Here is a 27,393-nt window from a genome sequence, read left to right as displayed (position 1 = left end):
TGGAGTGACCTCAGATCACCCAGAGCAGTGACACAGAGCACATCCAGGTGGGTCTGCAAGGTCTCCAGAGAGGGAACTCTGTCCTCCCTGGGCAGCTGTTCCAGAGCTCTGCCACCCGCGATATTAACAAATTCTTCCTCATGTCGAGTTGAAACTCCTTGTGTTTTATTTTACAGCCACTGCTCCTCATTCTGACGCTGGCCACCACCGAAAAGAGTCCGGCACCATCCTCTGACACCCACCTAGGATGTATTTACATGGACTGCTGACGTCTCTCAGCCCTCTCTTCTCCAGAATAAACAGGCTCAGCTCTCACAGTCACTCCAATGCATTTACTAAAAAGTATAAATACCGTAATATATTTACTGAAAAGAACCAGAGCTCCCCTGGTGGGAAGCTGGGGAGGGCCCAGAGCGGCTGAGGGTGGCGACGGGCCCGCGCTTGGGGAAGGGCACACAGGGCGGTGCCACAGCCCGGGAGCGGCGGCCTGTAGCAGCCGTCCCTCTCCCTTTCCCCTCCCTTTCCCCTCCCTCTCTCCTCCCTGTCCCTCCCTCTCTACTCCCTTCCTTCCCTTCCCCTCGTTCCCGCCCCTCGGTGCCGCAGTTCCGCGGCCCCGCTCCCCACGTGTGGCCGCCATGCGTTTCGCGTACCGGGTGAGCGCGGGCCGGGGGCAGCCCCCGATTCCCAGCATCATCTCCCCATCACCTTCCCCCGATCCCCATCTCCGCAGCCCCTCTAACCCTGCCCTTTCGTGCCCCCGCAGTTCTCCGGCCTGCTGGGCACCGTGTACCGCCGCGGCAACCTCAGCTTCACCCGCGATGGCAACTCCCTGCTCAGCCCCGTCGGCAACAGGATCTCCCTCTTCGACCTCAAGAAGTGAGAGCGGCGAGGGGCGGGGAAGGGCCTGGCGCTGCCAGCCCGGGGGTTTCGGGGGGAATAAAGCTCTGAGGACGTTTTGGAGCCCCACCCACGGGGCTCTCCGGGATGCTCGGCCTGCCAAAATATCCTGGAAAGGGTCTGCTTTAGCATTCAAAGGTAGAAGCCTGCCTGGTGGAGTAGCTGTCACGGTGTTGTGCGGGTACACCCGTGTGGAGAATAGCAGAGGGATTACGTAAAGGTGTGTTTCAGAAGGAAAAAAAAGAAAAGGGAAGATAGATTTGTGTTTGATTTAGTTGTATGGTTTCTATGCGTGCTTCTGTCTTGTGTATAGTACGGATTAGAGCATCATTGGTACGGATTAGAGCCTTTCCTGTGTGCCAGAGTTGTGATCGATGCTCCCTGTGCCTGTGTTCCAGTCAGGAGCCTGGAATTATAATTCTGTTCTGTAGAAATTCAGACCATCCTGGAGCCTAGAATTATAATTCTGTTCTGTAGAAATTCAGACCATCCTGGAGCCTGGAATGATCATCGTGTCCAACTCCTGGCCCTGCACAGAACTACCCACCTAGTTGGTGCTCATGGGGTTGTGACAGCTAAACAAAGTTGTCGGGGTTTTACATATAATTTTGTCTATGGCCTTAAACAAAGGTACCAAACTATATTTCACTGACACTGATGTTCTTCCTGCATTCCTGTCCCCATTTTACTGTTGTGTGTTTTTGTTGCAGTAACAAGTGTGAGACGTTGCCCTTGGCTACACGGCTCAATATTGTGTGCGTGGGGCTCTCTCCAGATGGAAGCCTTGCCATTCTGATTGATGAAGGTACTTGCACAAAGATATCTGTTTTGTAAAAGAATTCAGTAAAAATGCAGCATTGAGAGGATGAAATCTGTTGGGTGTTCAGCCTTAACACAAAATTAGAACTGGTCTGCTTTAGAAATTGCATTATAATTTTTGAGTAAGGTATCTTTATTTACAGAACTTAAAAATAACTTGTTAGCAGAATTTGGATAGTGCCTCATAATTTGGACTGTATTTTTTTTATTTTAATAATATTAAGCATACTGTCTTGTAAAGCTTTCCCCCCTCCTCTTTAAGAGAAGAAAGTTTGCTAGGATTATGATTTCTTTGGGAACTCAGTTATTCTCATGATCCTTTTTTTCTGCCCTTACAGAGGGAGCTGCCTTGCTTGTGAGTTTGATTGGGAAATGTGTGATACATCAGTTTTATTTTCACAAGCCAGTTCACAGTGTCAGCTTTTCCCCTGATGGCAAGTAAGTAAAGAGTACATGCTTCAGAACAAAACAGCAGGAATTGCCCCATAAACTGGTTGTGATTATGAAGACATCCTGATCAATCTGGGAATGTTTCCTATTCATGAGTGAGGGGAGATCTTTGAGCTGATCAGGATCACTTTGTAAAATTGAGAGAGGAAGAAAAGAAGGAAGGCAAAGCCTTGGAAATAGAATATCCTGATTTGAGTGTTTGAACTTTTCCTTGTGATTTGGGGCTTTGAGAGTAAGAATTTCATTATTCAACTTCAGTGATTTTTACTGCAGGTTTTCTCTTTTATAATGTTTAAGTTGGGGGATATCAATCTGCAAATACTTTGTTTTTTGTTCCAAAGCAATCAATTTTTTGTTGTTTCAGTAGTGCAGGAACCTCTTTATTATTGTATTGCTTCATTGTATTGCAGTCTGTACTGAGCAGTTGTTTGCTTTATCAGCTTTGTGTGCAATTACGTCTTTCCCCCCCCTTCTTATGCCAGGAAATTTGTGGTTACAAAAGACAATCTTGCTTACCTGTACCATGCTCCTGGGAAGAAAAGAGAATTTAATGCATTTGTTCTGGACAAAACCTACTATGGCCCATATGATGAAACAACTTGTATTGACTGGACTGATGATTCCAAGTGAGTTGTTAAACTGAAGCAATGTTTACCTGCACATGTTGATATTTATATGCACATTGCAGTCTCATTTGCCTTCCTCTGAAGTGTTGCACTAGCTTTAGAAATTCTGTCTTTAATTAAAAAATTCAATTAAGCAGACCAGAAAGTAAAAAAAATGGGAATCAATAGTGGATTCTTGCATGAAAATGCATAGTAATTCATAAAAGGAACATACCTTAGGAATGTGAGCAGGATTGACCTTTTGAATGTGTTTTAGCCCCTTCTACCTCTGCTAAAGTCACCAAGCACAGTTTACAAAACTTGATTGTAAAATTAAAGTGTTGACTGGTGGATTTAAGCTCAGAACATTCTCCACCCAGGGAAGAGTTTTGCAGTCCAGTGTTCTGATTTTCTTTTCTATTTTTCTTTTGCAGGTGCTTTGCAGTGGGGAGCAAGGACATGTCTACGTGGGTGTTTGGAGCAGAACGATGGGCAAACCTGATCTACTACTCTCTTGGAGGCCATAAGGATGTCATAGTTGCCTGCTTTTTTGAAGAGAACAGCCTAGATGTATGTATAATCACACAACACACTTGAATTGTAATATTAAGACAGTGGAAACAGAACCTTATCTTTAGGTGACTGTTTTGACAATATCTCAGAATTTAGAAAACACAGAAGTGTCTCTTGATTGCTCTGCCATAATTATGTGTTTAAATTTGCTCACCCAAAACATTATGGCTTCAAATATGAAAAAAATGATGTAGCTTAGCTGTAATGCTGACTGGTCATCAAGTTGTCTTTGGTCCTTGCAAAATTTTTCTGAGGGCAGGCAAATAATTCACCAGTTCTCAGGACAAGTAAAACTCCCACTTCAAAGCACCTTGGATTCTATCCTGAGACTAGAATGCACACTTGCTAACCCTTCTGCAGGTTCACATTCATATTTTTGCAGAGCACAGAGCATGGATTTTGGACAATAATAATTTGTGTGTTTGTATTCTAGCTGTACACAATTAGCCAGGATGCAGCTCTGTGTGTGTGGCAATGTGACACTGAGCTGGATGGTTTGAAGCCCATGCCCCCTAAAGATGCAGCAAAGGAAAAGAAGGCAGAAGAAGATGATGAAGAGCTGCTTGAAGAGCCCAAGGGTGAAGAAATTCATGGGAAAGCTGACCCAAGTGAGCAAGAGACTAGAAATAAAGTTAAATATTCACGTGTTGCAAAGTAAGTGGTTTTCAATTATCAAAAATCAAAGTTGTAATGGGGATTTATTGTACTGGCTTTTTTTTGTATCTGTTATAACTTATTCAAAGCAGTATAAAACTGTCCAGGATTTAGAAATTTACTACAGATCCCATTTTAAGTAGTTCTAGTAGAACTCCTGTCTGTCTTACCTTGATTATATGTTGGGCACTACCTTTCACCTTCAGAATAACAAGTGTAATTTTAACAATATAAGAAATACTGACTCATGGTGTGCTGTTGTTTGGAACTCAGAAATTGTAAATGGGATCTTTACTACAGCACCCTCTCTAAGTCTGGAGGGTTTGGTTTCTTGCTAGAAGGGGTTGGTTGACTTCAGGAGATGACATAAAGGTGGCTCATCAGCCTCTTTGGTGAGCTGCTTGGAGATGCAGCTCTAACAACATCCTGTTCTTCAACCTTCACTTTTTTTCTTGTTTCTTGGGTGCCAGGTATTTTTTCAATAAAGAAGGAGATTTTAATAGCCTGACAGCTGCAGCCTATCACAAGAAAACACACCTTTTAGTCACTGGTTTTGCCTCTGGAGTCTTTCACCTCCATGAGCTTCCAGATTTCAATCTGATCCACTCCTTGAGGTGAGCCATGGGGTTGTCACTTTATTTGGTTTGGTTTTTGTGGGGGAAGGGAATAGGTTTTTTTTGCAGGGCTTTTATGTTTGTTTGATTGAGAACACATCATGTTAAGGAGTGAAAGATGAATAAAAAAGAGCACAAAAATCTTAAAACATGACTGTCTATTTAATACTGTAATTTCTGGAAAGGCAGAACCATAAATTAATGTAATAAATACCATATAATTCCACTCCTTATTCTGGAAAAGTGAGACCTGAGTAAGGAAAGTACTCAGGAGTTCCTGGTTGTTGGCTAGACTTCTTTAACTCTGTCCATTTTAATATTTTCAGTTTCTTTGTAGAAAATATTAGCTGGAAAGTTCTGCATATGTAAAATTATCTGTAAATTGTGTCTAAATTAAGAAATCAAATCAGATTCTTTTCCATAACTACAATTTCCATGTACAAAAAAGCCCCTGTTTTATTTTCTTAAACTTGGGGGAGTTTTACTCTGTTGGCAAATACGTCTTTGGGATGCAGATATTCTGCATTCATTCTGAATAAGGAATGTTTGATGGTTTGGAGTGGAACAAAGGAATGAATTTTGTGGTTTTTGATGTTACAGTGGTACAGTAGTTCAGTAAAACAATCAAACAACTTGCTTGAACAGTGTTAATAAATATTAGACTTGAAGTTTTATCACACAAGTTTGTTTATTGGTTAATTCTCTTACTTCAGTATTTCAGACCAAAGGATAGCTTCTATTTCTATCAACTGCACTGGTGACTGGATTGCCTTTGGATGTTCAGGTTTGTCAGATTATTTTTTTGGTCTGTATTCATGGGAAAAATAAGGAATGTAGTGGGCATGAGGCCCAAAGTCCTCTTGCTAGTTTGACTCCAGATGTTAAATAATTGATACTCTTATATCTGTGGTGTCTAGGTATACTAAAATAAATATCAGTAATGAATCTCCCACAGAATTCTGATGATCCAGAAAAGTATTTTGCTCATACAGGAAAAAATACATATTTTATTTAGGAAAGCTCATAACAGAGTTAGGGAGAGCCCAGATCCCTCATAGTTAATTTCTGCTTTCATTCCTGGCTGTTCTCTCCTTCTTTGCCACATGTTACTGTTGGCATTTTACAAACCTGCCTGGATGTTCCAGCATTCCCACCCTGTCCATAATGGTTTGCATGAAACCCAAAATGTTACTCTTATATGCAGCCCTGCTTTTCTTTCCAGCTCATTTATCAACTGGTTGATAGCATTGCTTTTGTAGTATTGAAAACATTATTCCAAGTAACAGCTTGTGGAGGAAATATTTTGGGGAAATTGCCTTGAAGTTACAAAAGGAAAAAGCTCTTATTAGGACTGAAAGATGCAGAATTCAACCTGTCTGCATTAATCTTTGGTTTGGTTTTTGTGGTTTTTTTTTTTTTTTTTTTTGACATTGCTTGCCACTGTGTGTTTTGTGGCTTGCATTTGTAGGGTCCCTGTGTTGGTGGCTGTGGTTAATCCTGCTGTGCTTACAGGTCTGGGTCAGCTCCTGGTGTGGGAGTGGCAGAGCGAGTCCTACGTGCTGAAGCAGCAGGGCCATTTCAACAGCATGGTTTCCTTGGCATATTCTCCAGATGGACAGTACATAGTAACTGGAGGGGAGGATGGCAAAGTAAGTGAGGCAGTATTGCTGGAATGTGAACTTCTAATAATGTTCTAAGCAGCTTGACTTTCCATTCTGTGTAGAACGCTCTGTTACTGTAATTGGTACATATTTTTATTACTATAAAGTCATAAATTTTTATCCTCTCTTTCCACAGATGTTTTGATTTTTCTCTCTAGAGTATATATATTTTGCTTTTTACTACCTGTGGCTGTAAATTGCATCACTTATGCTTTCTAGCAGGTGATTTTTTAATTACTGCAGGTCCCATTACCATAAATGCAAGAATAACTAATTCATCAATGTTAATTTATTTATGGTCCCATGATATCTTGGGATGAATGAATTTCAGCCACCCAACTTCTTGCCCTTTTAATAATTGTTTTTTGATATTAAATTAATTTCAAATTATTTATGCAAATGCAATTTTTTTGTTTAAATGTGCCATTCCAGAAGCTTGTTATTTAAGAGAAAAATTAACTTCTCATGGATGACTTGCATTGAAATTATAGGCTGTGTGTACAGGTACTTTTATTTTAAAAGGTGTTTTGCCACAATGTCTTGATACATGAATTGGACAAGAGTAGTAGCTGATGTCCTGTTAAAACTTTTAAATGTCAGAAAATGATCTGCCACTTCGTGGTTTCTGCCATTCAGGATGAAAATGGGCCAAAACTGAGAAGTCTCCAACTGCAGAAAGCTAAATGCATAACATTTTTGTTCAGGAAAAAACACCAAAACAGCTGGAATATCATCTCAGTTGTAACTTCTTTAATGACTTTAAGTTGGTTTCGAATTTGACACCTGTCTTATTTGACAGTATAAGCTTGGAAGTTCAACATGCTCACCAAGTGTTACTTTCCTTTATTAACTTTGTTTCAACTTTGTGTCCACTTAGATTTTTATGTTGCAAATATGTCTTAAGAGGTTTAATGATAAGGTGTGGCTTCTTGAGTGCTATTACTGAAAGTCTTTTATGCTGTTGCAGAGTTCTATAATTAGGCTTTCTTTACTCTGCTGCTGCTGCCTTCCCCTTATTTTCTCTCTTTACTGATGATGGCAATTCTAAGAAGTCTTTTCTTGTCTGTCCTGCAGGTGAAAGTGTGGAACACTTCAAGCAGCTTTTGTTTTGTCACCTTTACAGAACACAACAGTGGTGTAACTGCTGTAACTTTCACTTCCACTGGTTATGTTGTCCTGAGTGCTTCCCTGGATGGAACAGTGCGTGCCTTTGATCTGCACAGGTAACTCTGCATGAAAGCTTTTATGTCTCATTTAGTCCTCAGCTTTCACACTCCCCCCAAAATACAGCAAATTGCTGATTGCTTGTTTGAAGTCTCATTAAGGTGAGCAGCACTGCCTTACTGGTTTTTGGTTCAGCCTTTGATTTAAATTTAGATAGTTATTAGGAATGCTCTTACTCCATCCAGTTTCTGTGAAGAAAATTCCAGAAGAACTTTCCTCAGAGAAGCTGGAAATCCTGGAAAATCAGTGTCTAGCTTTACTCAAATGGGGAGAAGGCACTTGCCTAACAACACTTTCCATAGTATAATACAGCTTTGCACAGAGCTGGGTGTGTAAGCAAGCCCATGTTTCTAAAAAATTGACACATGCTATTTAATAGAAGAAAGCTCCTCAGAGTATTTTTGTCTCCTACTTCTGCAGTTTTTCATACTTCTTTTGGATCTTGCAGTCCTGCTGAGGCATCATATCTAATTTTATACAAAGAATATTTTTTCTGTACATAGCTTAGAAGTCTTTACAAAACAAATGAACTCCTTTTGTAAATAAACTTGTTAAACACAGTTTTAAATCTACGTAAAATGTTCTCATAATTTATTTTCACCTCCTCAACAGGTACCGGAATTTCCGTACCTTTACCTCTCCACGACCAAGTCAGTTCTCCTGTTTAGCTGTGGACTCCAGTGGTGAGATTGTGGCAGCTGGTTCCCAGGATTCCTTTGAAATATTCATCTGGTCAATGCAGAGTGGGAGGCTGCTGGATGTAAGGACCCAGAGTGTTGGGAGGGCTTGAATTTAGCCCTGTGTGGAGTCTGGTGATACTCAGCAACTTTGGGATTAGTAGGGGGGTTTCAGTACAACATGAAGTGTTTTGTTATAATTACGTTCAAAACCTGGAGCTACGCTATGTTGCTCTCAGCATTTTTTTTTTTATTATTTATTGGATGGAGCTCACCCTGAATTTGTGTGGGAAATAGTTGTTAAAATTTTTGAGTAATGAGCTCTTTCTAGTGATGAAGTAACACCAGTGTTGTTGAGCTAACACATGAGCATGAAAGTCTTTCCCTCCTTGTTCAGAGATGTTCTTTTCCACATATCTTCTGCAGGTAATAGTTGCTGTATTAAGACTGATACAGATTTCATGAAGGGTCTTGGTGGAGCAGAGCAGGGACATGATTTTTCAATGATTTTTTCAATTCTTTAGCATTCCTGTACATCCTGTACAAGTACAAGAGCTCAATGACCCACATATTTAATTTGGCACAGCCATGGAATACAGATCACTTCAGTAACTCAGGATGTACTTGACTGGATCTCCAGAGTTTTGAGTTTAGTTTCTTTCCTTGATATTTTTTTGGAGGAGTAGGACCTCCATGAAATTAAAATCTCTGTTACTCCTATTCTCAGTTTTTTATTTTTATTTTTATTCTGAAGTGTTCAGCTGCAGGAGATACTGAATTCTCAGAATAATGACTTGGTTTTTCACAATTGGTCTTACTGTTTTGAAAGGAGGGAGGAAAATGGCACACTGCATCCCTAAAGTGTGTGCATAGAAGTGGTTGTAGATGCCTATATAGTGGTAACACTTCAGGGATTTTTTTTTTAAAACTTGTGAAAATAAAAAATTGACAATCACTGGTGTGTATCATGCCCTGTGTCCAAAAGTGATCTCAAATGTGTGTGGACAAGTCAGGCATGGTTTATTGGCTGTATCTGGAGTTTACTGAATGCAGACTACACAGATTTCAGTTTCTTTCACCTAATTCCAGGTTATTTTTTCTTCTCTTCGTAGGTCTTAGCAGGTCATGAGGGTCCCATCAGCAGCTTGTCCTTTAATCCAATGAAGTGTGTTCTAGCCAGTGCCTCTTGGGATAAGACTGTAAAATTATGGGATATGTTGGACAGCTGGAGAACTAAGGAGACATTAATAATTAACTCAGATGGTAATTTTTGTTTCATTTCTCATCTTTTATCAAATATAAACGTAATATGGAAAATATGTTAATAACAACACAACATGTCAAATATAGAGAGACTCATTCATGGAAATGGAAATCAGAAGTTCGGATACTTCACTCTTGTACTTGGTTAACAGTGCAATAAATACTTTAATTCTAACTTAGCATTATAATATAGCTAAACATTTGTATGTTGTCCACAGGAAAAAGTACAGTCATACTTTTACTTTTTGCTCTTAAACTTTTTCTAATAGCTGAGATAAGATCCTAGAAAAATTAAGGGTATTTTCTTAGAAAAGCATCTGAGTGCATTTTTAACTGTTATTAATTTCTTTGCAGTTCTTGTTGTTGCCTTCCGTCCTGATGGCAAGGAGCTGGCAGTTGCTGCTTTGAATGGCCAGATAACATTTTGGGATCATGACAATGCAGTGCAGACTGGCTCCATTGAGGGCAGGCACGATCTGCAGATGGGGAGGAAGGAGCTGGATAAAATAACTGCCAAGCAGGCAGCCAAGGGCAAGTACGTCCAGGGGGCTGCAGTGACAAGAGTGTGCCATGCTGGGTTCCTTTTGAGTTGTTTTTCATTTGTTTCCTACATGAAGATTGCAGAGTGCATCTGCTGTTCAGATGTTCCTGATTCTGATGCTGGATGTTAAAAGCCTTCCTGACATGTAGATGCCTCCCTTTTGTAGTTGGCTGTGTTCTCTCACTGATCAGCATCATTCTGAGCATGTGTTTTTTCTCATTTGTTAGGAACTTGGGTAGCCAACATAATATTAGGCTTCTCAGGCCAAGGTGTTAATTTGCTATGGGTGAGGTTTTTTTTAGTAGGTATCTTTCTTCAGAAATACTAGTGTACAACCATTAGCATGTAGAAACTATTATAATTTTTTAAAGAAGGTAATTAAAGTATGGGGTTTATGACCTGTTGCTATGCATGTGAAGTAATGTTTAAAAGCAAGTTGAATTTGTGTGCTCTCAGAAGTATATCAAAGAAATGTGTTATTCTTCTCTTTCTCCCCTTTTTTTTTTTCCATATTGCTTCCACTCAAAATAAAAAAAAAACCAAAACAGAAAACAGTAACTTTTTGGAAAAAAAACAGTATTTTTTGCTGGTGAGCTCTCAGCCTTGTCTTTCAAACATGCCATGGCATTGGTTTTTCTGTAGCTCTTCTGAATGTTTTTTAGTGTCATGCATGATGTCGTTGAGAGCTCATTGACTGAGCTATGACTCAGATTCAGAAGTATGGAAGTATTTCATGAAGCTGTTGAAGTTCTAAATTGTCTGTGATTCACAGTAAAGCACCGAATGCTTTGTAGTAAAGGTGTGTGTGAAGTACATATTGTGTGAATGAGGATCTCCCCTTTTACCACGGAGTGGTTATTTTCTGAGTCTTCACATTGTATTCATATCTTTTAGCTCAGATGTGAAAGTGAAATTAAACTGCTTTCTCTTTTTCTTTACCAGGTCTTTTACAACTCTGTGCTATTCAGCAGATGGTCAGTCTATTCTGGCAGGTGGATTGTCAAAATTTGTCTGTATATATAATGTCAAGGAACAGATTCTTATGAAAAAATTCGAAATTTCATGCAACCATTCTTTAGATGCAATGGAGGTATGTAAACACAGGAGTCTTTTTAAAATTTTCTCACCCCCATAGGACTTTGGTTTTGATATAACATCTCATTAAGAGTCATTCATGAATGTTTTTTAAAGAATGGGTTTATTTTTGTGCAGGAGAGGGGGAAGGAAATATTCCTCTTGGAACAGAATGAATTCCTGAAACTCTTTCCAGCATTTTAGTGTGCTTGTGTTGAATGGGCAGAACTCTCAAGCATAACTAAGTTAGTTGGCACTAGACTTAAAATGGGAGTGAAAATTTAAATTACCAACCTTTTGTACTAAGCTAACTCCCCAGGTGTCAGTTTGTGTTAGCAAAGAAATGAAGGAATTTTTTTGTGGACACAGAACAACATCACTAACTCTGTTTCTGAATATTACCAAATGCCAAATTAAAATCCTTCAAAAGTAAAGTGAATTATGAAAAACATCAGAAGGGAAAAAAATTCCAGTAGCTCTTTTCTCCCCTTACCAACAAGAATGAATGATTGTTCATGTCAGGCTGTATCTGACTGTGGTTCCAAGTATCCTTTGTCAGCAGTGGTCTGTGAGCTGGTGTAGCTCAACATCTGCCTTGAAAGAAAGTGAACAAGCTGAAACAGAATCCTGGAGGGGATGGGTATTTAGAAAGGAGGACCAGGGAGGTCCCTGAAATCTCACTTACATGGTGAAGTCCCTAAAATCTCATGTGCAGCAGTCTGGCCACACAGCCCGTGCATTAGCACAATGCAGTTATGGAACCTGCAGGACAGAAAGAGTAGGGCTGTGGCTGAGGAAGCAAACAGTGCATGTCTGGAGTAGAACAAAGTTACAGTAATGTGAAAGCGCAGTCTAAGCTGCTCTCTTCTGTTTGAGAAGAGATTCAGTGCAGTGAATGGAACTTGCATGTTTTTCCAGGAGTACTTAGATCGGAGAAAAATGACTGAATTTGGCAGCATGGCTCTGATTGATGAAGGCGGTGGAGGTGACGAAGGTGTTGCCATCCCTCTTCCTGGAGTAAAAAGAGGTATGGCTTTGGCTTTTCTCTCTTTGTTTCTACTTTTATGTGCACTGGAACCTTTTTCTCTCTTGTTTCTACCTCTATGTGCACTGGAACCTTTGACACAGGTAAGAAGGGTTTGACTTGTTTAGCTCTGTTTTAACATCAGGATTACAAAATTTGGTCCCACCACTTAAGCTGTAGGATCTCTTGGACATAGACTGTGCCTTCCTTACCCAGTCTTTTATTCTGCCAGGTTTTACCATGCTGCACATTATTTAATGGTAACATCATAATCAGGAGTTGGTAATTAGACTTTGAACTTGTGGTGAATCTGTTAAATCACTTCCAAATTTCTCTTTTAGGTGACATGAGCTATCGACACTTCAAACCAGAAATAAGGGTGACTTGTGTGCGATTCTGTCCTACAGGTTAGTATCAACAGTTTATTTAGGATTTTTTTTTATTCCATATAAACCGTGTGAAAGAATAGAGTACTGGAGGGTTCTGTTTCCATTCTGGAACACCCCTCTTTGTTGTTAAATATTGTTATTTTCTTCTAGGACGAAGCTGGGCAGCCACCACCACAGAGGGCCTCCTGCTCTATTCACTGGACTCCGGGCTAATTTTTGATCCTTTTGAGCTGGATATTGATGTCACACCCAGCAATATCCACAAAACACTGAGTCAGAAGGAATATACTGTGGCTATTGTCATGGCCTTCAAGCTGAATGAAAAGAAATTAATTCAGAAGGTGATAGAGGCTGTCCCTAGCAGTGAAGGTGAGTGGATCTGCCATGAAACTGGACTGAGCTAGCTGTAAACAGAGGTGTGCAAGCCAAAACAAGTTGGGGTGTAAAGGTGGACTTTTTACTGTTAATTTATGTTTTAATTTTACCCATCTACTTCATGCTCATTTAGTGACTTGTCAGCATGGAATTTGATCAGGCCTAGAGGTGCAGGCAGTTTTTGGATGTCATTTCTGGGAAGCAGCTGATGTTGGAGGGGCATATCAAGTTTAACCTGAGTACTTTGTCTGTGTGGTGAAGACCATTAACCAGGAGCAAGGATGTAATCAGCAGTTTGAGGAAAGTGATCAATCTTGTCTGTTGAGCACTTGTGGCACCGCATCAGGAGTACTGTGCCTGGTTCTTGGACTGACAGCACAAGACACTGATGCTCCAGAACATCTAGTGGAGAGCTTGGAAAATGATTGGAAGGCCAGAGTACAACTGAGGAGAGGCTGTTGTAATCCACTGTTAACAGGATGATTGTGTGCCTATTTCTTAAGCAAAACCTGTTTTTGAGAGTGGGTTATATATAATGAGGTCATTTAGTTATATGTAAGATTAGTTTGGATGCTTCTAAATAGTGTTTCTTTATGCTGTGCTGTTGCTGACAACGTTCAGACATTTCCTGTGTGGGCAGGTGACTTTGCTCTCTTTTCAAGTATCACTGCCTCTGATTGTTGTGCATAACTAGTTCCACCATGTACAGAAATTTGGGTGAAGTCAGGAGCAGCAACAAAAAAGTCTGTTACTTTAGAAAAGAGGAGAAAAGGGTGGAAGTAAAAATTCTGAAGGAGAGCTGCTGGGGAGAGTACTCTGCTAGGAGGAAGAACTTGAAGAGGAAGGAGTTAATTTCTTGCTTTTTAAATACAGTAGTGTTTGGAAGGTTCAATGGAGGAACATCTGTCCTCTGAGAGATTGTGGTATTGTACCCTGAAATACAGCACTAAATACTCACCACTTGCCAAAATGCTGCTTTCTTCTCCTTTCCCCTGTTTTCCTGTGGTCTCTTTCATGTTATTCCACATAGTAACTCTACTGAATGTTCATGTTTTTTTTTTTCTTTTTGCACAGTTGATGTTGTCTGCTCATCACTGCCAGACCTGTATGTGGAGAAGTTACTGGAGTTCCTGGCCTCTGCATTTGAGACCTCTTGTCACTTGGAGTTCTATCTTATTTGGGCTCATAAGCTGCTTATGCTGCATGGACAGAAGCTGAAAACAAGGTGAGATTCTGTGAAAGCCAAAATGCTGACAGGGATATTAAAATTAAAAACCTGTCATTTTAAGGCTTTTACCTAACATTTACTGACATTCTAGATAATGCACTACTATTAGAACACTTCAGTTTTACAACTTCTATATGATAAAAGTTACAGTTTGGACTTGATCTTAAAGGTCTAAAAAGGTTCTAAAAAGTGTGTGTTACAGAATATGTTACTGGATTTGTGAAGATACATTGCAGAAACATTTTTCAAATACAACAGGTAAAACTAGCTTGAATTGCTTAGACAATAACTGCAGAACAATTTCAAGAGCGATAGCAAGATTTTGGCAGTTGTGTTTTTAAACATTTATGCATCTTAAATGTAACTGAAAGGTGATGTACAGATATTGATTGCATTTTTACAGACCTAGCTGGTAGTACTCTGCCTTCCTACAGAGTACTTCAGAACTACACAGGCCTGGTCTGTGAATTATATTCAGCCCACCCCTAATATGGAATTTTTAGACCTCTAGGAACAAAACCAGGCAAATTTACAAATTTAAAATGGGCTAAATGAAAGGTAACCTGAAGGAGTCCTGCAATTTAAAAAACAGTGCATTGTGTAACTCTTCCCTTGCTTCAACATAGATACTAAGGTTTTAGTTACTGAAATGACTGGAACAACTCTCCTTTGTTCCTGCTAAAGTAGAAGAGGGCAATGTAAAACAAACGCCCTCTTGTTCAGAAAGTCTTGCAGTATCTGAAAGGAACTGTCATTGCTGCAGCAAGCAGAATTAGCTCTTCAAGATGCAGTTGGACATAAGAAAAAATATTTCTCATAATATATTACTTGTATTGAGTGTAATCATTGTGGGCAGAGTCTAAATCAGAGGTTATCTTTAGGATTATCTTAAAAAGTTGGCATTGAAGTTGTATGCTTGTTGGAATCTTGAGAGTATAGACAAGTTCTAAACTTCCATATGTAAACAAACTGCACTGCAAATTGCATGTTTTCTCCATCCAAGGTCAGTGAAGCTGCTCCCTGTGATTCAGTTCCTCCAGAAGAGCATCCAGCGTCACTTTGAAGATGTTTCAAAACTGTATGTATTGCTACACTTGAAAGTCCACATCAAAAACCTGGAGTGATTTGGGGGATGACAGTGTGCTGTTAAAACTTTTGAGACAGCCTTCTTTTAGAGTTGTTTTTATTTTAGGAGGGAAAACAACGTTTTCCTATTTATTTTTACAGCTGTGAGTGGAACATTTACAACATCAAATACGCCTTGGCCATTTCCCAGCAGCGGGGCATGAAACGTCCAGCAGAGGAAACACCAGGAGATGAAGAAGAATTGGATTCTGACAGTGATTATCTTATGCAAGAAGCTCATAAGAATAATTTGAGTTCCTAATTGCTCCTTGTGAGAGGGATAAAACCTCAGACAGTATTTTATGCAGTGGTATTCACTGAGAATGAGTGGCCCTCATAGTGGCATCAATTCCTAACAGTGTGATGGAGTTCTCTGGGAGGTAGTGATGGAAATGTGGGATGTGCCATGGATGGCACTTGGCCTATTTCCTGTTCCATTTAGCTATAAGCTGGACAGCATTGATTTCTTGATTAACTGATTTATTTTTTTTTAAACCCGATTTTAAGTAAGAAAACAAAAAAGTGTTCTAGGGAAGGAAGAAGTACAACTGGAAGAAGTTTATTCTTCATTAAAAATACCTTGCACATTAAGTATTGTGAATTTTATAGTGCAGGCTTGTCCTACACTCTACTCTGAATTTTAAAAAGGATAGAAAAAATTTCTTAATTGGAAATGTACTGGTCTCAAAATGTTTTAAATGTTCTTTTACGTGGATTTAATATGTACGTATATCTGGAACACTGTTTTCTTAGTTCTGTAACCTCCAAACCTGATGAGATTTCAATTAGGAGGAGAAATGAGGACCCATAGCAGCAGCAGTTGGAGAAAATTCATGGGACTTTACAGCTTGTGTCAAGGTTTGCCTGACAGCCGTGAGATACTAAAGTGAAAATTTGTTTGGACATTACCAACTCAATAATGTAACTTAAACTGTAAGAGAATGTGTTACAAATGTCATGGCGTGTTGGATTTTTTGATTAAAAAAAAAAATTTCTTTTTTTGATGAAAGCCCTTTTGTGTCTTTTTTTTAAATGTTGCTTATTAACACATTAAAACCTGAAACTTTTGATGCCCTCTGTTTTTGTGAATTGATGGGAGAATTGGGTAATAAGAGCAGGGACCTGAATACAAAGAATTGTATTACTTTGTAATACTTTAAAGCCACATGCTGAAGGAGCTTTTAATGAAGATACTACAAATATTACCAATGATCCAGAATTGATTTTCTCAGCATATTCTGCTCTTCTGAATTTGTTTTATGGGGCTTTAAATATTAAAGGTAACTGCCATGAGGTCTTCCCTCAGTTTCCTCCAGGCTCAACAGACCCAAGTGCTCTCCACATGCCTTCTCCTCAATTCCTTCACCATCTTCACTGCCTTCCTCTGGACACTCTGATGGTTTAATACCTTTCTTTTCAGCCTTTCATTCCCCAGTCTGCCCGTATATCCAGGATTGTCCCATCTCAGGTGCAGAATCCAGCACTTTCCCAAAGTTCATACAGATGGTGATTGCCCATCTCTGATTTAGCAAGGTCTCTCTGCAGGCCCTCCGTGCCCTCAAGGGACCCAACAACTTCTCTCAGTTTTGCACCGTCTGCCAACTTGCTTATTTTTCCCCTGTAATATCCGCACCGTTATCTTTTCGCCCTCAGTCCCCTTCCCGCCGCTGCCATTCCCGATAAGTGAGGGCCGGGAAGGGAGCAAGGGCCCGCGGCTCCCGGCCCTGAGGTGGCCCCTCCCCGCCTGCAGGGGGCGCCGCCGCCGGCGCCGCCAAGGACGCAGCGGCCTCCGGGCGCGGCCATCCCGGTTCCCGTGGGCCTCGCCGCTCCCCTTCTCGGCTCCTCTGCTCCCGCTTCCCGGCTCCTCCGCCGCCGCTGCCCCCGCCCTCAGCCATGCTGACCTCCCGAGGCCCGGCCCTGTGCACGGCGCTGCGGCGAGCAGCGCCCGGCGGCCTCGCTTCCTTCCACTCCTCTGCTCGGCGCTGCCGCGCCGCCCGCGTCGCTGTGGTGAGTAATGGAGGAGTGCGGGGGCCGGGGCAGCGCTGAGGAGAAGTGTTTGTTTGTTTGTTTGTTTGTTTGTTTGTGTTTTCCCACTGTCTGGCTCTCCACAGCCACCCTCGGCCCTGCAGCCGGGGTCGCTCCGGCAGTGGGGCCGGTGCAGGGGAGGGCTCGGCGGGCCGGCGGCCTGGGCAAGCCTCGCCTGCTGGCTGCGACAGCTGGAGACCCCTGAGAGACGCTGAATTTGAGAAGAAAGAGCTGCTTGCAGCTCGGAAACTTGGAGGAAGCCAGACCAGGAGTGGGAAACATGTAAAAATTGGCGTCTGTATAATTGTTGTTGTGATGGAGTTGATCTGGGAAGAACCACGGAATCCCAGGATGGGTCAGGCTGGAAGGGAGCACGGTGGGTCACCAGGTCCAACCTCCCTGCTCCAGCAGGGCCAGCCCAGAGCACTGGCACAGGGCTGTATCTCGACGGTTCTGGAATATCTTCAGTGAGGGACACTCCATACCCTCCTTGTTGTGAAAAACACCAATCACTTGTTTTTAAAATTTTAAAAGTTTAATCGTAATAAAATGGTTATACAAATAGTAATATAATTAGAGTAATAAAAAATTGAACAATTGAGATTAGGACAATATGAGACAATAAAAACAAAAAGTTACGGACGTCCGGGTACCTTTTTCTGGGCAAAATAAGGCCCAGAAAGGACCCACGTTAACAGAGGATTAACCCTTAAAAGCAACAGCCTGTTGCATATTCATACATCTCATACATGATGCATAAATTCCATTCAAACAAAGGATTCTGTCTGGTCAGTGTCAGCTTCTTCCTCTTAGTCCTAATGGCATCTTCAGGGCTGAGTGAGGCAGGAAGAAGCTCATTTCTTCTGATAAGAGAGCAAAAAATTCTCTTTCTCTGAAAGATTTAGGTGTCCTTTGGCTGCTATCTCACTGCAAGTCCTTTCTTGAAAAAAGTATCCTACATAGCATAGTTTCTATTTTATCCTTATGTTATAACCTAAAACTATATTTAGCACACTACTTAAGCAAATTAATACAGCATAACTTTCTGACATAACACACATAATATTCATTTTAATGTTTGCAAAAAGCCAATCATAAAATAGGCATTTTTCACACTTGTCAATCTGTCCCAGTGCTCAGTCACTGCACTGGAAAGAAATTCTTCCTCATGTTCAGGTGGAACTTCCTTTGCATTATTTTATGCCCATTCCTCTTGTCCCATTGCTGGGCACCTCCAAGCAGAGCCTGGTCCATCCTCTGACACTCCCCATTTAGATATTTGTACACATTAATGAGGTCTCAGTCTTCTCTTCTTGAAGCTGAACAGCTCCCTCAGCCTTTCCTTGTAAGAGAGATTCCACACTCATCCTTACTGCCCTCCACTGAACCCACTCCAGGAGCTCCATGTCTCCTTTGTACTGAGGAACCCAGGAGGATTTGGCTTGAAATAGTTTATGGTGTTACAGGGTGAGGTACTGGCAGTGAATATATTTAAACTGGGTTATGCTTTTTGTCAGGAAGGGGGTAAAACATTTTACAAACACAGAAGAAAGCAAGGAGGTGGCTACAGATTGCTAAAGAAAAATACAGGCTGTAGATGGTGTCACAAATGGATACACAGTTTTGGAACTCAGTGGACAGTCTTTGAAGCTCAAGCTTTGCATAGTCTAGATAGCATTAAACATAAAAGAAGAAGGCACTGCCTGCATAAAGAAATCTTTTTGGGGCAGAATTGGTTTGGGAAAGGGCAGAATGCTGGTCCGAATGGCTAAAAAAAAACTCAACAGGAATGCTGTCATTTTAGCAAGTCACAGCTTTTTAAGATAGAGCTGGGAAAAGAATTTTGATTTTTGACATTAATGATGTAAATTTTTGACTGTGGTAAAAGACAGATCTATTATCAAGCAGGTACTGAAATAACAGAAGAGTTTATATTTAGAAGAGTTTGCAATAATAATGCTACAATATTTTGGTTTCACTGAGTTTCAGAAAAATTTTAGAAGTGTTGCTCACAGAGCATAACCCTAGCACAGTTGCTTGTCTCTTTATTCAGTCTGTGTTAAATGAAAGATAAGACAAAAAGTTACAAAGCAAAAGGCAGCTCTTAAATATCAGAATAGGATTAACATGGACAAAAGAACATTCATATAACTTGCACATTTGGTGAAGTGATGGTGATATTTGGTGAAGTGCTGCCCAGGATAGCAGGCACCTGGGTATTGTGACTGGAAAGCCCCTTAAAGTCTGACATTACTAGATAAGACTTTTTCAGTTGTGAGTTTCCTTTCAGTTGTGAGTTTCTGTTCATGTGTCTATGTTTAAAAACTCTCAAGCTTAAAAAAAAAAAAAAAACAAACAAAAAACCTGAGGGAAAACTAGGATGGAAAAGATTAAAGTAAAAAAAAAAATAAAATTACTTCCTAACAGGATTTTTTCCTTTCAGAACAAACAGCCAAACAAAAAGCCCCAAAAAAGTTCACCTATGTACTTTCAGGATCTAGATAAACCTTTGGATGTTTTTGGTTTTGTTTCAGTCTTACAATGGCTTTTAGGAAAAACAAAGTTTTTTATCCTTCTACTTTGTTAGATTCTCCACCCACACAAGGGTAGCTGACTGCTTTGTGCTTTTTGTTCTCCAGTGTGTATAAATAAATTAAAAGTATTATTTCCACAGAGTTAAAGAGAAGTATGGCTAATATGGCATAACTGTATTACTGCAATAAAAGTGATTTAGCTGTTGATCTCTGATTCAGATGCTCAGGTTAAACACAGCAGCAGGTAAAGTAGTTTATTTTAGGTGCCACCTCAGAGTGCATTTCTGTCCCTCTTTTGATGGATGTGCACCTGGGTGAGGAAGTGTTTCACATGGATGTGGACACTGTATAAGAAAGATGAATGACACTCAGAACAGCCCACTGTGTGCTCAAAAAAAGCATTCCTAAGGGTAACATATCAGGTTATTAACTGTGGTATAAATGTATCAGCCAGGAAATAAATAGTGGTTATTTCTGAGCCCTGTGATGGGTTGCTATAAATAGGAAATGCCATTTCTGCAGTGTGTCAAGTGGTGACACCAGCGCTAATAGCATGATGTTCACTGGCGTTGTAAGAGCTTGCTTTTAAATTGCTTGTTAACTAATTTTTTAAATCTTACCTTGTGAAAGATCCTGTGGAGACTTTTGTGTCACCTGCAATGCTCTGTTATTTTCTCCCTGCAGGTCCTGTCTGGCTGTGGTGTCTATGATGGCACAGAAATCCATGAGGCATCAGCGTAAGTAGCATTTTGGGAGTGTGGGCTCCACAAAAGTCTCCATTACATTGCAGCAGTTTGTTGAATTTAGTTTTGCTGTCTCTGGCCATCAGAATTACCCTGAGAGATGAATGATGAAGCTTTCTCACAGTTTTCTCACAGCCTGATTGTGAGCTCAGGTGGCATTCTTGTAGAACTCAGTGACTGTCCAAAGATGCAGCACTGTGCATGTGGTGCCAGAACAATGAGTCTGAGAGAGACTCTCTTCAGAAACAGGAATTCAGAGTTCCAGATTCAATCTCAGGAGAGTCAAATACAGACTTAATTTCAGAACCACTTAAGTTTCCGTTCCTGGGGCTAAATCTGACAGCAGAATTGTTAATGCTTAAGTGGAATTAACTCTTACTCTGAATTAATAAGAGATGTGTCACCTAGACCTAGATTAAATGTCAATGACTATGTTAATTGTGAGATTCTTCTGTAACACCTGGGGACTTGGAGAAAGAAAGCTTTTGTTGTTCTTGGTTGCCTGCTTTGGTAGGATGTGTGTTTTTCCTCATCTTTCAAAGTCAATTGGTGGAATATTTGTAGCAGGTTTAGGGGTCAGATGAAGCCTCTCCCTTAAAGTTTCCTGCATGTTGTATCTCCATGTTTGCAGTGTCCTGGTTCACCTGAGCCGTGGGGGAGCTGAGGTTCAGATGTATGCTCCAGATGTCCCTCAGATGCATGTCATTGACCACAGTAAAGGTCAACCAGCTGAAGCTGAGTCAAGGCAAGTCTGTGATGTGTTAGGCTTTCTTCAGATGTAGCAGCCTGTAATGGCTCTTGTAGCACTTGGCTGAATGCCTTCAGTAGCTTTATGCCAGCTGTGGTGGTTTTCTTGGAGAGAAGATATTACATGAGTGTTCTGGACTTGATTATATACAGTCTGTCATTGCCTGTGTTTCCCAGCAGAAGCATTTCAGAACCATCAATAGCTTCAGTTACTAAATACCAGTGTTCTTGCTTCCTCCCTTCTTCACCCTCCTCTTCCTCTGCACAACTTTATTTACTCTGTTCTGTGTGCAAATGCTTAATTAATCACATTGTTTTATTTCTGGTTCTTCAAGGAATGTTTTAGTGGAATCTGCCAGAATTGCTCGTGGTAAAATCTCAAGCCTGGCTAAGCTCACTACAGCAGAACACGATGCTGTGATATTCCCTGGTGGATTTGGAGCTGCCAAAAACTTGTGAGTGCCAACTAAACATCAGATTCCTCAACTAAATATTCATAATTAGCTGTGCATAATCAACCTGGCAGAGAGAAGGCTTTGGGGTGATCTAATTACAGCCTTTCAGTACTTGAAGGAAACATGCAGAAAAGATGGAAAGAGACTTTTTACAAGGGTCTGGTGTAATGGTACAAGAGGAAATGGTTTCAAACTGAAAGAAAGTAGGTGTAGATGAGATACTAAGTAGCAGCTGCCTGCTGTGAGGATAGTGAGGCACTGGAACAGAGAATCTGTGGATGCCCCATGCCTGGCAGTGTTCAGAGCTAGTTGGATGGAGCTTGGAACAACCTGGCCTAGAGGAAGTTTTCCCTGCTTATAGCAGAGGGATTGGAATGAGAGGATCTTTAAGGTCCCTTCCAACACAAACCATTCTGTCATTCTGTGAACTAAGATTCACACAATAAAATCCATAAGTGGCCTTATTTACTACATATGTAACTCCTAATTAATAAGGATAACTCCTTTCAAAGTCTTGTCATTGTCTTGTTTTAAATTCTCTTTCAATGTTGATGAAAACTCAAGAGTTTAGATATTCCATAAGAAGTCCTTTTTCCTCCCCCTAGTGGTGTTTATTTTTGGGTCTGAGGGAGGTGAAGGTGGTTGTAATGTTATTATTCTGTTTCTTCCTCTCTGCCTACCAAAAAATCCCTTGTTGCTTTATAATTATAAAACAACTGACTCAGGAAAAAAAAAGGAAACAGAAGGAGTTAGCCATGTGGAAAACTGATTTTCTTGCTATTGAGATGCTTTTTTGTTGGCTTGGAGAAACGTGAATGTTACTTCCCTTTTCTTCTTAGATATTTTTCTTCTTTGAAAAGATTGCTGTTCAACTTCTAGTAATCCTAGAAAGCTGATTTGATGATTCTCATTTTAAGATGTTTTTATTAAGTAAGGGACTTTCTGGCAGACCAAAGCCTTAAAAAAGAGACATTTTGGTTAAAGCATTGATGGTCATCTACAGAGGGTTTTTAACCAGTTTTTTAGTATGACCCTTTGCAGCCAGTTTCTCAGCAAATAGGCAAATACCTCTGTTTGTAGGTTTATACTGAGCTTTGTGTAAGTTTCTTGTTGTGACAGATCTACCTTTGCTGTTGATGGGAAGGATTGCAAGGTGAACAGAGAAGTTGAGCGAGTCCTGAAAGACTTCCACAAAGCAGGCAAACCTATTGGGTATGTATGTGAGTTGGATGGCATTTGTTTGAAAGTGTGAGCATGGAGACAACCTGTGTCTTGTTGAAATGTGCAGCTGTTGTTGTTAGAACTGGAAAAAGGATCTTCTGTTTTGTATCATTTGCAGCCTATTTTTTATATTTGTTTTTCAAGATTTGTGTATGTTGATGTTTGTCAAAGGAGAAGCTGGGGAAATGCTGAGAGGAAGTTGCCTTGTGATGTATCTCAGATTTTCAAGGCTGTGTTCATTTGAATCATGTCAGTTGTGAGCAAGTTCTGGAGTAGTGGTGTTGTAGAATTGCTCTTACAGTTCCTTGTGTTGCAGCCTGTGCTGCATTTCCCCAGTGCTGGCAGCGAAGGTGCTCTCTGGTGCTGAGGTAACTGTGGGCCACGAAGAAGAGGAAGGGGGCAAGTGGCCCTATGCTGGGACTGCAGGAGCCATCAAAGAGCTGGGAGCAAAACACTGTGTGAAAGAGGTAACCATATCCTTTCCTGGTAGTTTCCATGTTGGGAGACAATTTAGAAATGTGACATTAAAATCTGTGCTTTTGCACATAGATTTTGATGGGAACATGCAGCGGGTAGCAGATAGCAGTGGTGCTGTGCAGGATTAGAAACTCCTCTCTACACAGAACTATTGCAGTGTAACTAGTGCTGTGTAACTACACACTGGGTGTCAGAAGTTGTTCTCAGTCAGCTCCCTTGGGCACCCAGTAGTACACCAAGGGCTGAATGAATTTGCACATAAAACTGGTGTGGGTTATATACAGCTGGTCAGTTCTCTTTGAGATTTTTATTCTTTTCCTGAAGTCTTATGCTGCAGACTGTACTCAGAGACATTTTACTACCATCAGTGAATTTTGTAGGTTTTCTGGCGTTTCTGGGTGTTTCCACAGATTTCTCATGCAGCATTTGTATTTCTGGCAAAAAATACCTTGTCATAGCTTGGATTATAGGTTGCAGCTGTCTTTACAGCTGGATGGTATACCATATTTGGAGGAAGTTTTATAGGATAGTGGAACTGTGCGGTTTTCTCAGTGCTGGTTCATTTTGCAGGCAGCATCTGCAAGTGCTGTGTTTTCCTTAACTCCTTTTTACGAAGCTCACGTGGATACAAAAAATAAGGTGGTGACCACGCCAGCATTTATGTGTGAAACAGCATTACACCATATCTTTGATGGCATTGGGGCCATGGTAAAAAATGTGCTAAAATTAACTGGCAAATAAAATCAGAAATGTTTAAATTTAGGGTGTGGTATCAAACATATCATGGACCAATGGAGACCTTTGCACGTGCTTGTCCTGCTCACACTCTAGTGAATGCTGATACAAAGCTGATTGATTCCCAGCTGCAGGATTTTCCATGCCTTTTTGAGAGAGGGGCATTGCAGAGGACAAGGAGCCTGGCCTGAGACACAGAGGATTTTCTTGAGCTTTTCCATCTGGAGAGAGCTGGCTGGATGTGTTCTGAAAGAAATTCTTCCCACCGCACCAGTGTCAAACCAATTATAAGGGGGGAGAAGAGACTCAAGGCTCTTTCAGAAGCTGAGGGCAGATGTGTTGTAGGGATTTGGCACATGGCAACATATCTAGTGGATGAAGAATGGGAGTAGAGGAATGAATGGTTCAAGGTGTCCAAGCTCAGGCCTGTGTCTGGGAACTAACAGCCAGGGTCATCTGTGAAAGGAAAAGACATCTCCCACATCTTAATTTAACTTGGTATTAATGAAAAGATTTTGTTTAAATTTCAAAGAATCCTACTTTCACAAAGTCATTCTGAACACCAGTCAGCAGCAGGACACAACTGCCACAACAGCAGCACTTTGAAAAACTCATCCATTGGCCCATTGTAGTTTTAAAAGGTCTTGAAATGAAGAAGAAAACAATAACCACTGACGAGACGCACAACTCTTAAGGACAGCACCCCTGTTAAAGCAGTTGTATGACAAGTAGTGAATGGAAAAAACAATCTCAAATTATCCTAACTTCCCCTGCTTTAGGGCAATAAAGCTTTTTCCAAAGGAGTATTATTGAATGTCTGGAATAATGATGTATAAATAAATTAATTTCTGCCTTTATCCTATCCTTGTCCTTTCACTTTTGTTTGGGAGCTGCCTTTGATAACTTACACTGGTTGGTACATTTTAGCAGTTCTTCTGTTTTTCAATTCACCAATTTTGTATATTTTTTCCATATAGAATTCATCAGAATCTTCTCTGCCTCTTCCAAGTTTTCTGTCACCTTCCTATTGAGCAGGACACAGCATTTCTCAAATCCAAACAAACAAAAAAGCAAAATGACACCTGTTACCTTGGATTAAAGTTTCTCTTCCATGACAGACTTGCTGAAGTGAACCCATATTTTCAAGGGAGAATTGTAGGTTTCATAAATGAATCTACAAGCCTTAGACTGAGTTGGTGTATGGCAGATGCTATTTGTGGGTGAACACTTGCCAGGGGTGGGGGTGGCATTTTTTACTGGGGCAAGTGAAGAGAAGCCTTGAGTGTGAGTGTTGGGTAGACTCAGCTTGCTCAGTCAGGGTTCAGGGAATAAGCCTTTTTGCTTCTGGGGCCTCCTAATGATTAATTTTTTGTCACTAAAAGAATAAAAACACGTCTAGATTTAGAAGACTGGGATTTGTTCTTCAGTGCTGGCTCTGTTTTCTTGGGGGATTTCAGAGATTGCCTGAGCAGATTACCAACTCCAGTGAGGTTACAAAGGAATCATACACAGACACCAAGTCATTGTGGAAGTAGGCATGGTTCATAAAGTGAATTTTGGACATTTCTCTGAAACCTTTTTTGCTTATGCGTCATATTCTTCACGAAATTTTCAGCATCAAGTTGGTAAGAAATAGAATTTAAAACACTGCCACTATATATTTCAGTGCAAAAACACCCCTTCATGAGCTTTGCTTGTACAAAGTGGATAGTTTTAGGATCAATTTTATACAGAGGAGGTTAGCAGAGGATAGGAGGTCATTGCTCTTATAAAATGCAATAACATTTTAAAGTGCATGTGTTTCTCACATCTACAGGAGGCTTAAAGGAAACTGGGTGACAGAATATCACACAACAGAAATGATATTGAAATACCCAGGGTGGAAGAACAGCTGATGTGCCTGTACTAACAGCACTTCCCTCAGATGCAAGAACTCAGCTCTGGGTTAAACCTTCCCATGAACTCCCTCACCACAGCAGGGCTGAGGGCTGGAATTAAGGTTTCTCTTGTCTACAGTTCCTAGTAAGTGAAGCTGTGGTGGCACAAAGCTTCCTTAGATGCTGAATCTTCAGATTCAGGTGCCCTGAGAAAAAAGATGATATTTTGAAGAAATTGCTGTTACTATCAGCCAGCAGCTGTGGTAACTTGGTGGTTGGATCATCCAGATGGTGCCTCTTTAAAACAGTTCTCAACTCTCTTTATCCTTCTTTTTAAATTTCTCTGAATTTAGAAACAATGTGCTTTTTAAGCGAGAAAGAATCATGCACCAGAATTGCCTTTCATTTTTAAAATTCTCTCTAATTTCCCAGTAATGTGCTGACCAAAAACCTCTGAGACAAGACACAGTTTTCAAGGATTTGGTGGTGTGGGTTTTTTTTGGTTGTGTTTGTTAAGTGGTTTTTGTTTTAGTTTTTGGGTTTTTTTATCAGAAGAAAGTTGTTTAACTGTGGTGGAAAATGTAGGATTTTCAACTTGGCCTTCAGCCTGTGTAAATTTGGAGGGAAATTCCATGTGCATTTAGAGATGATTATTACAGATTTGTCCGCAAAGCTGGGATTTTCCTTTCCTTCAGGAGGATGGATTGGATCTGGTGAGGGGTTTGCTACTTCCAGCCAAGTGGACAGGAGTTTATGATTAATATTTTTTGCTAAATGCTACGAGAAATAAGAAGTGGAAGAGGTTTCTTGAAGCCTCCACCAGGAGCCATGCAATACCTGGCTTATGGATTCCTGACATTTCTTATCTTTGGGAAGCATTTAAGAGCTTTGTGCTGCTGAAAGGGAGTTGTAATAATTGTGTTCCTGCTCGGGTTGCTTTTCTAGTGCTTGCAGGATTAATTTGCAGGAGAGGGAGGAGCTGCTGCCTCAGCTGTGAGTCTCCTTTTGCCTCATTGAAGGTTACACACAAACCCCATTTTGTGAAAGGTTTCTCTGCTGGTGGTTGCAGCGTTCACAAATTTGGCAGCAGTGCTTTTCTCTTCTAAAAGCAGAATGAGAGTCAGGGTTTGAGAAGCCCGTTTTGTTTTTTACCCTTTGGTTTGTGGCGGCAAGAGACACTTTTTTTTGGGGAATAACAAGCCAGCAGAGGGCACTTGGTGAACAACGTTCTGTGCAGGGTTCCGCTTACCCAGGGACGATATTCCAGCTGTGTGACAGCTGCAGCGTGGGACAGTTCTGTAGGGCAGGTTTTAGGACATTTTGGATCCATATGGAGAATAAAGCAAATAGTTCTTCCTCCTAGCTTCAGAATAATAGCTAGGACAT

General features: G+C 40.7%; 2 protein-coding genes across 3 annotated transcripts; both read left to right on the top strand.

Annotated features, from left to right (window-relative positions):
- The first annotated feature begins 497 nt into the window (after nucleotides 1-497).
- On the top strand, nucleotides 498-16,202 carry PWP2 (PWP2 small subunit processome component). The gene is made up of 21 exons (XM_059840028.1): nucleotides 498-653; nucleotides 764-876; nucleotides 1,608-1,702; nucleotides 2,055-2,154; nucleotides 2,649-2,792; nucleotides 3,206-3,341; nucleotides 3,778-3,998; nucleotides 4,469-4,612; nucleotides 5,326-5,396; nucleotides 6,125-6,261; nucleotides 7,348-7,496; nucleotides 8,110-8,257; nucleotides 9,287-9,437; nucleotides 9,792-9,972; nucleotides 10,921-11,068; nucleotides 11,971-12,079; nucleotides 12,418-12,483; nucleotides 12,616-12,834; nucleotides 13,915-14,065; nucleotides 15,072-15,146; nucleotides 15,296-16,202. The coding sequence occupies exons 1-21, from the start codon at nucleotides 636-638 to the stop codon at nucleotides 15,453-15,455; spliced, it is 2,736 nt and encodes a 911-aa protein (XP_059696011.1). The 5' UTR covers nucleotides 498-635; the 3' UTR covers nucleotides 15,456-16,202.
- A 763-nt stretch (nucleotides 16,203-16,965) lies between these two features.
- Nucleotides 16,966-24,987, top strand: GATD3 (glutamine amidotransferase class 1 domain containing 3). Of its 2 annotated transcripts, XM_059840024.1 has the most exons (7): nucleotides 16,966-17,200; nucleotides 20,437-20,489; nucleotides 21,127-21,240; nucleotides 21,578-21,697; nucleotides 22,817-22,909; nucleotides 23,235-23,391; nucleotides 24,008-24,987. In XM_059840024.1, exons 1-7 carry the CDS (start codon nucleotides 17,087-17,089, stop codon nucleotides 24,134-24,136), a joined length of 780 nt encoding a protein of 259 aa, XP_059696007.1. In that variant the 5' UTR covers nucleotides 16,966-17,086; the 3' UTR covers nucleotides 24,137-24,987. The 2 variants fall into 2 exon arrangements, with proteins under 2 accessions (XP_059696007.1, XP_059696006.1); XM_059840023.1 differs by having other exon boundaries at nucleotides 23,235-24,987.
- Nucleotides 24,988-27,393: the final 2,406 nt, after the last annotated feature.

This window comes from Haemorhous mexicanus, chromosome 2 (genome assembly GCF_027477595.1).
Source record: "Haemorhous mexicanus isolate bHaeMex1 chromosome 2, bHaeMex1.pri, whole genome shotgun sequence".
NCBI classification, from domain to species: domain Eukaryota; kingdom Metazoa; phylum Chordata; class Aves; order Passeriformes; family Fringillidae; genus Haemorhous; species Haemorhous mexicanus.
The sequence above is the reverse complement of the archived record's forward strand: the minus strand, read 5'-3'. Positions and strand labels throughout refer to the sequence as shown.

Excerpts from the sequence above, each read along its gene's own strand:
- PWP2 (XM_059840028.1), top strand. Across the intron at positions 2,793-3,205 it reads GACTGGACTGATGATTCCAA|GTGCTTTGCAGTGGGGAGCA; the intron begins GTGAGTTGTTAA and ends TTTCTTTTGCAG. Across the intron at positions 9,438-9,791 it reads ATTAATAATTAACTCAGATG|TTCTTGTTGTTGCCTTCCGT; the intron begins GTAATTTTTGTT and ends ATTTCTTTGCAG.
- GATD3 (XM_059840023.1), top strand. The coding sequence starts at position 17,087 with ATGCTGACCTCCCGAGGCCCGGCCCTGTGCACGGCGCTGCGGCGAGCA. Across the intron at positions 21,698-22,816 it reads TTTGGAGCTGCCAAAAACTT|ATCTACCTTTGCTGTTGATG; the intron begins GTGAGTGCCAAC and ends TTGTTGTGACAG. Across the intron at positions 22,910-23,234 it reads AAAGCAGGCAAACCTATTGG|CCTGTGCTGCATTTCCCCAG; the intron begins GTATGTATGTGA and ends CTTGTGTTGCAG.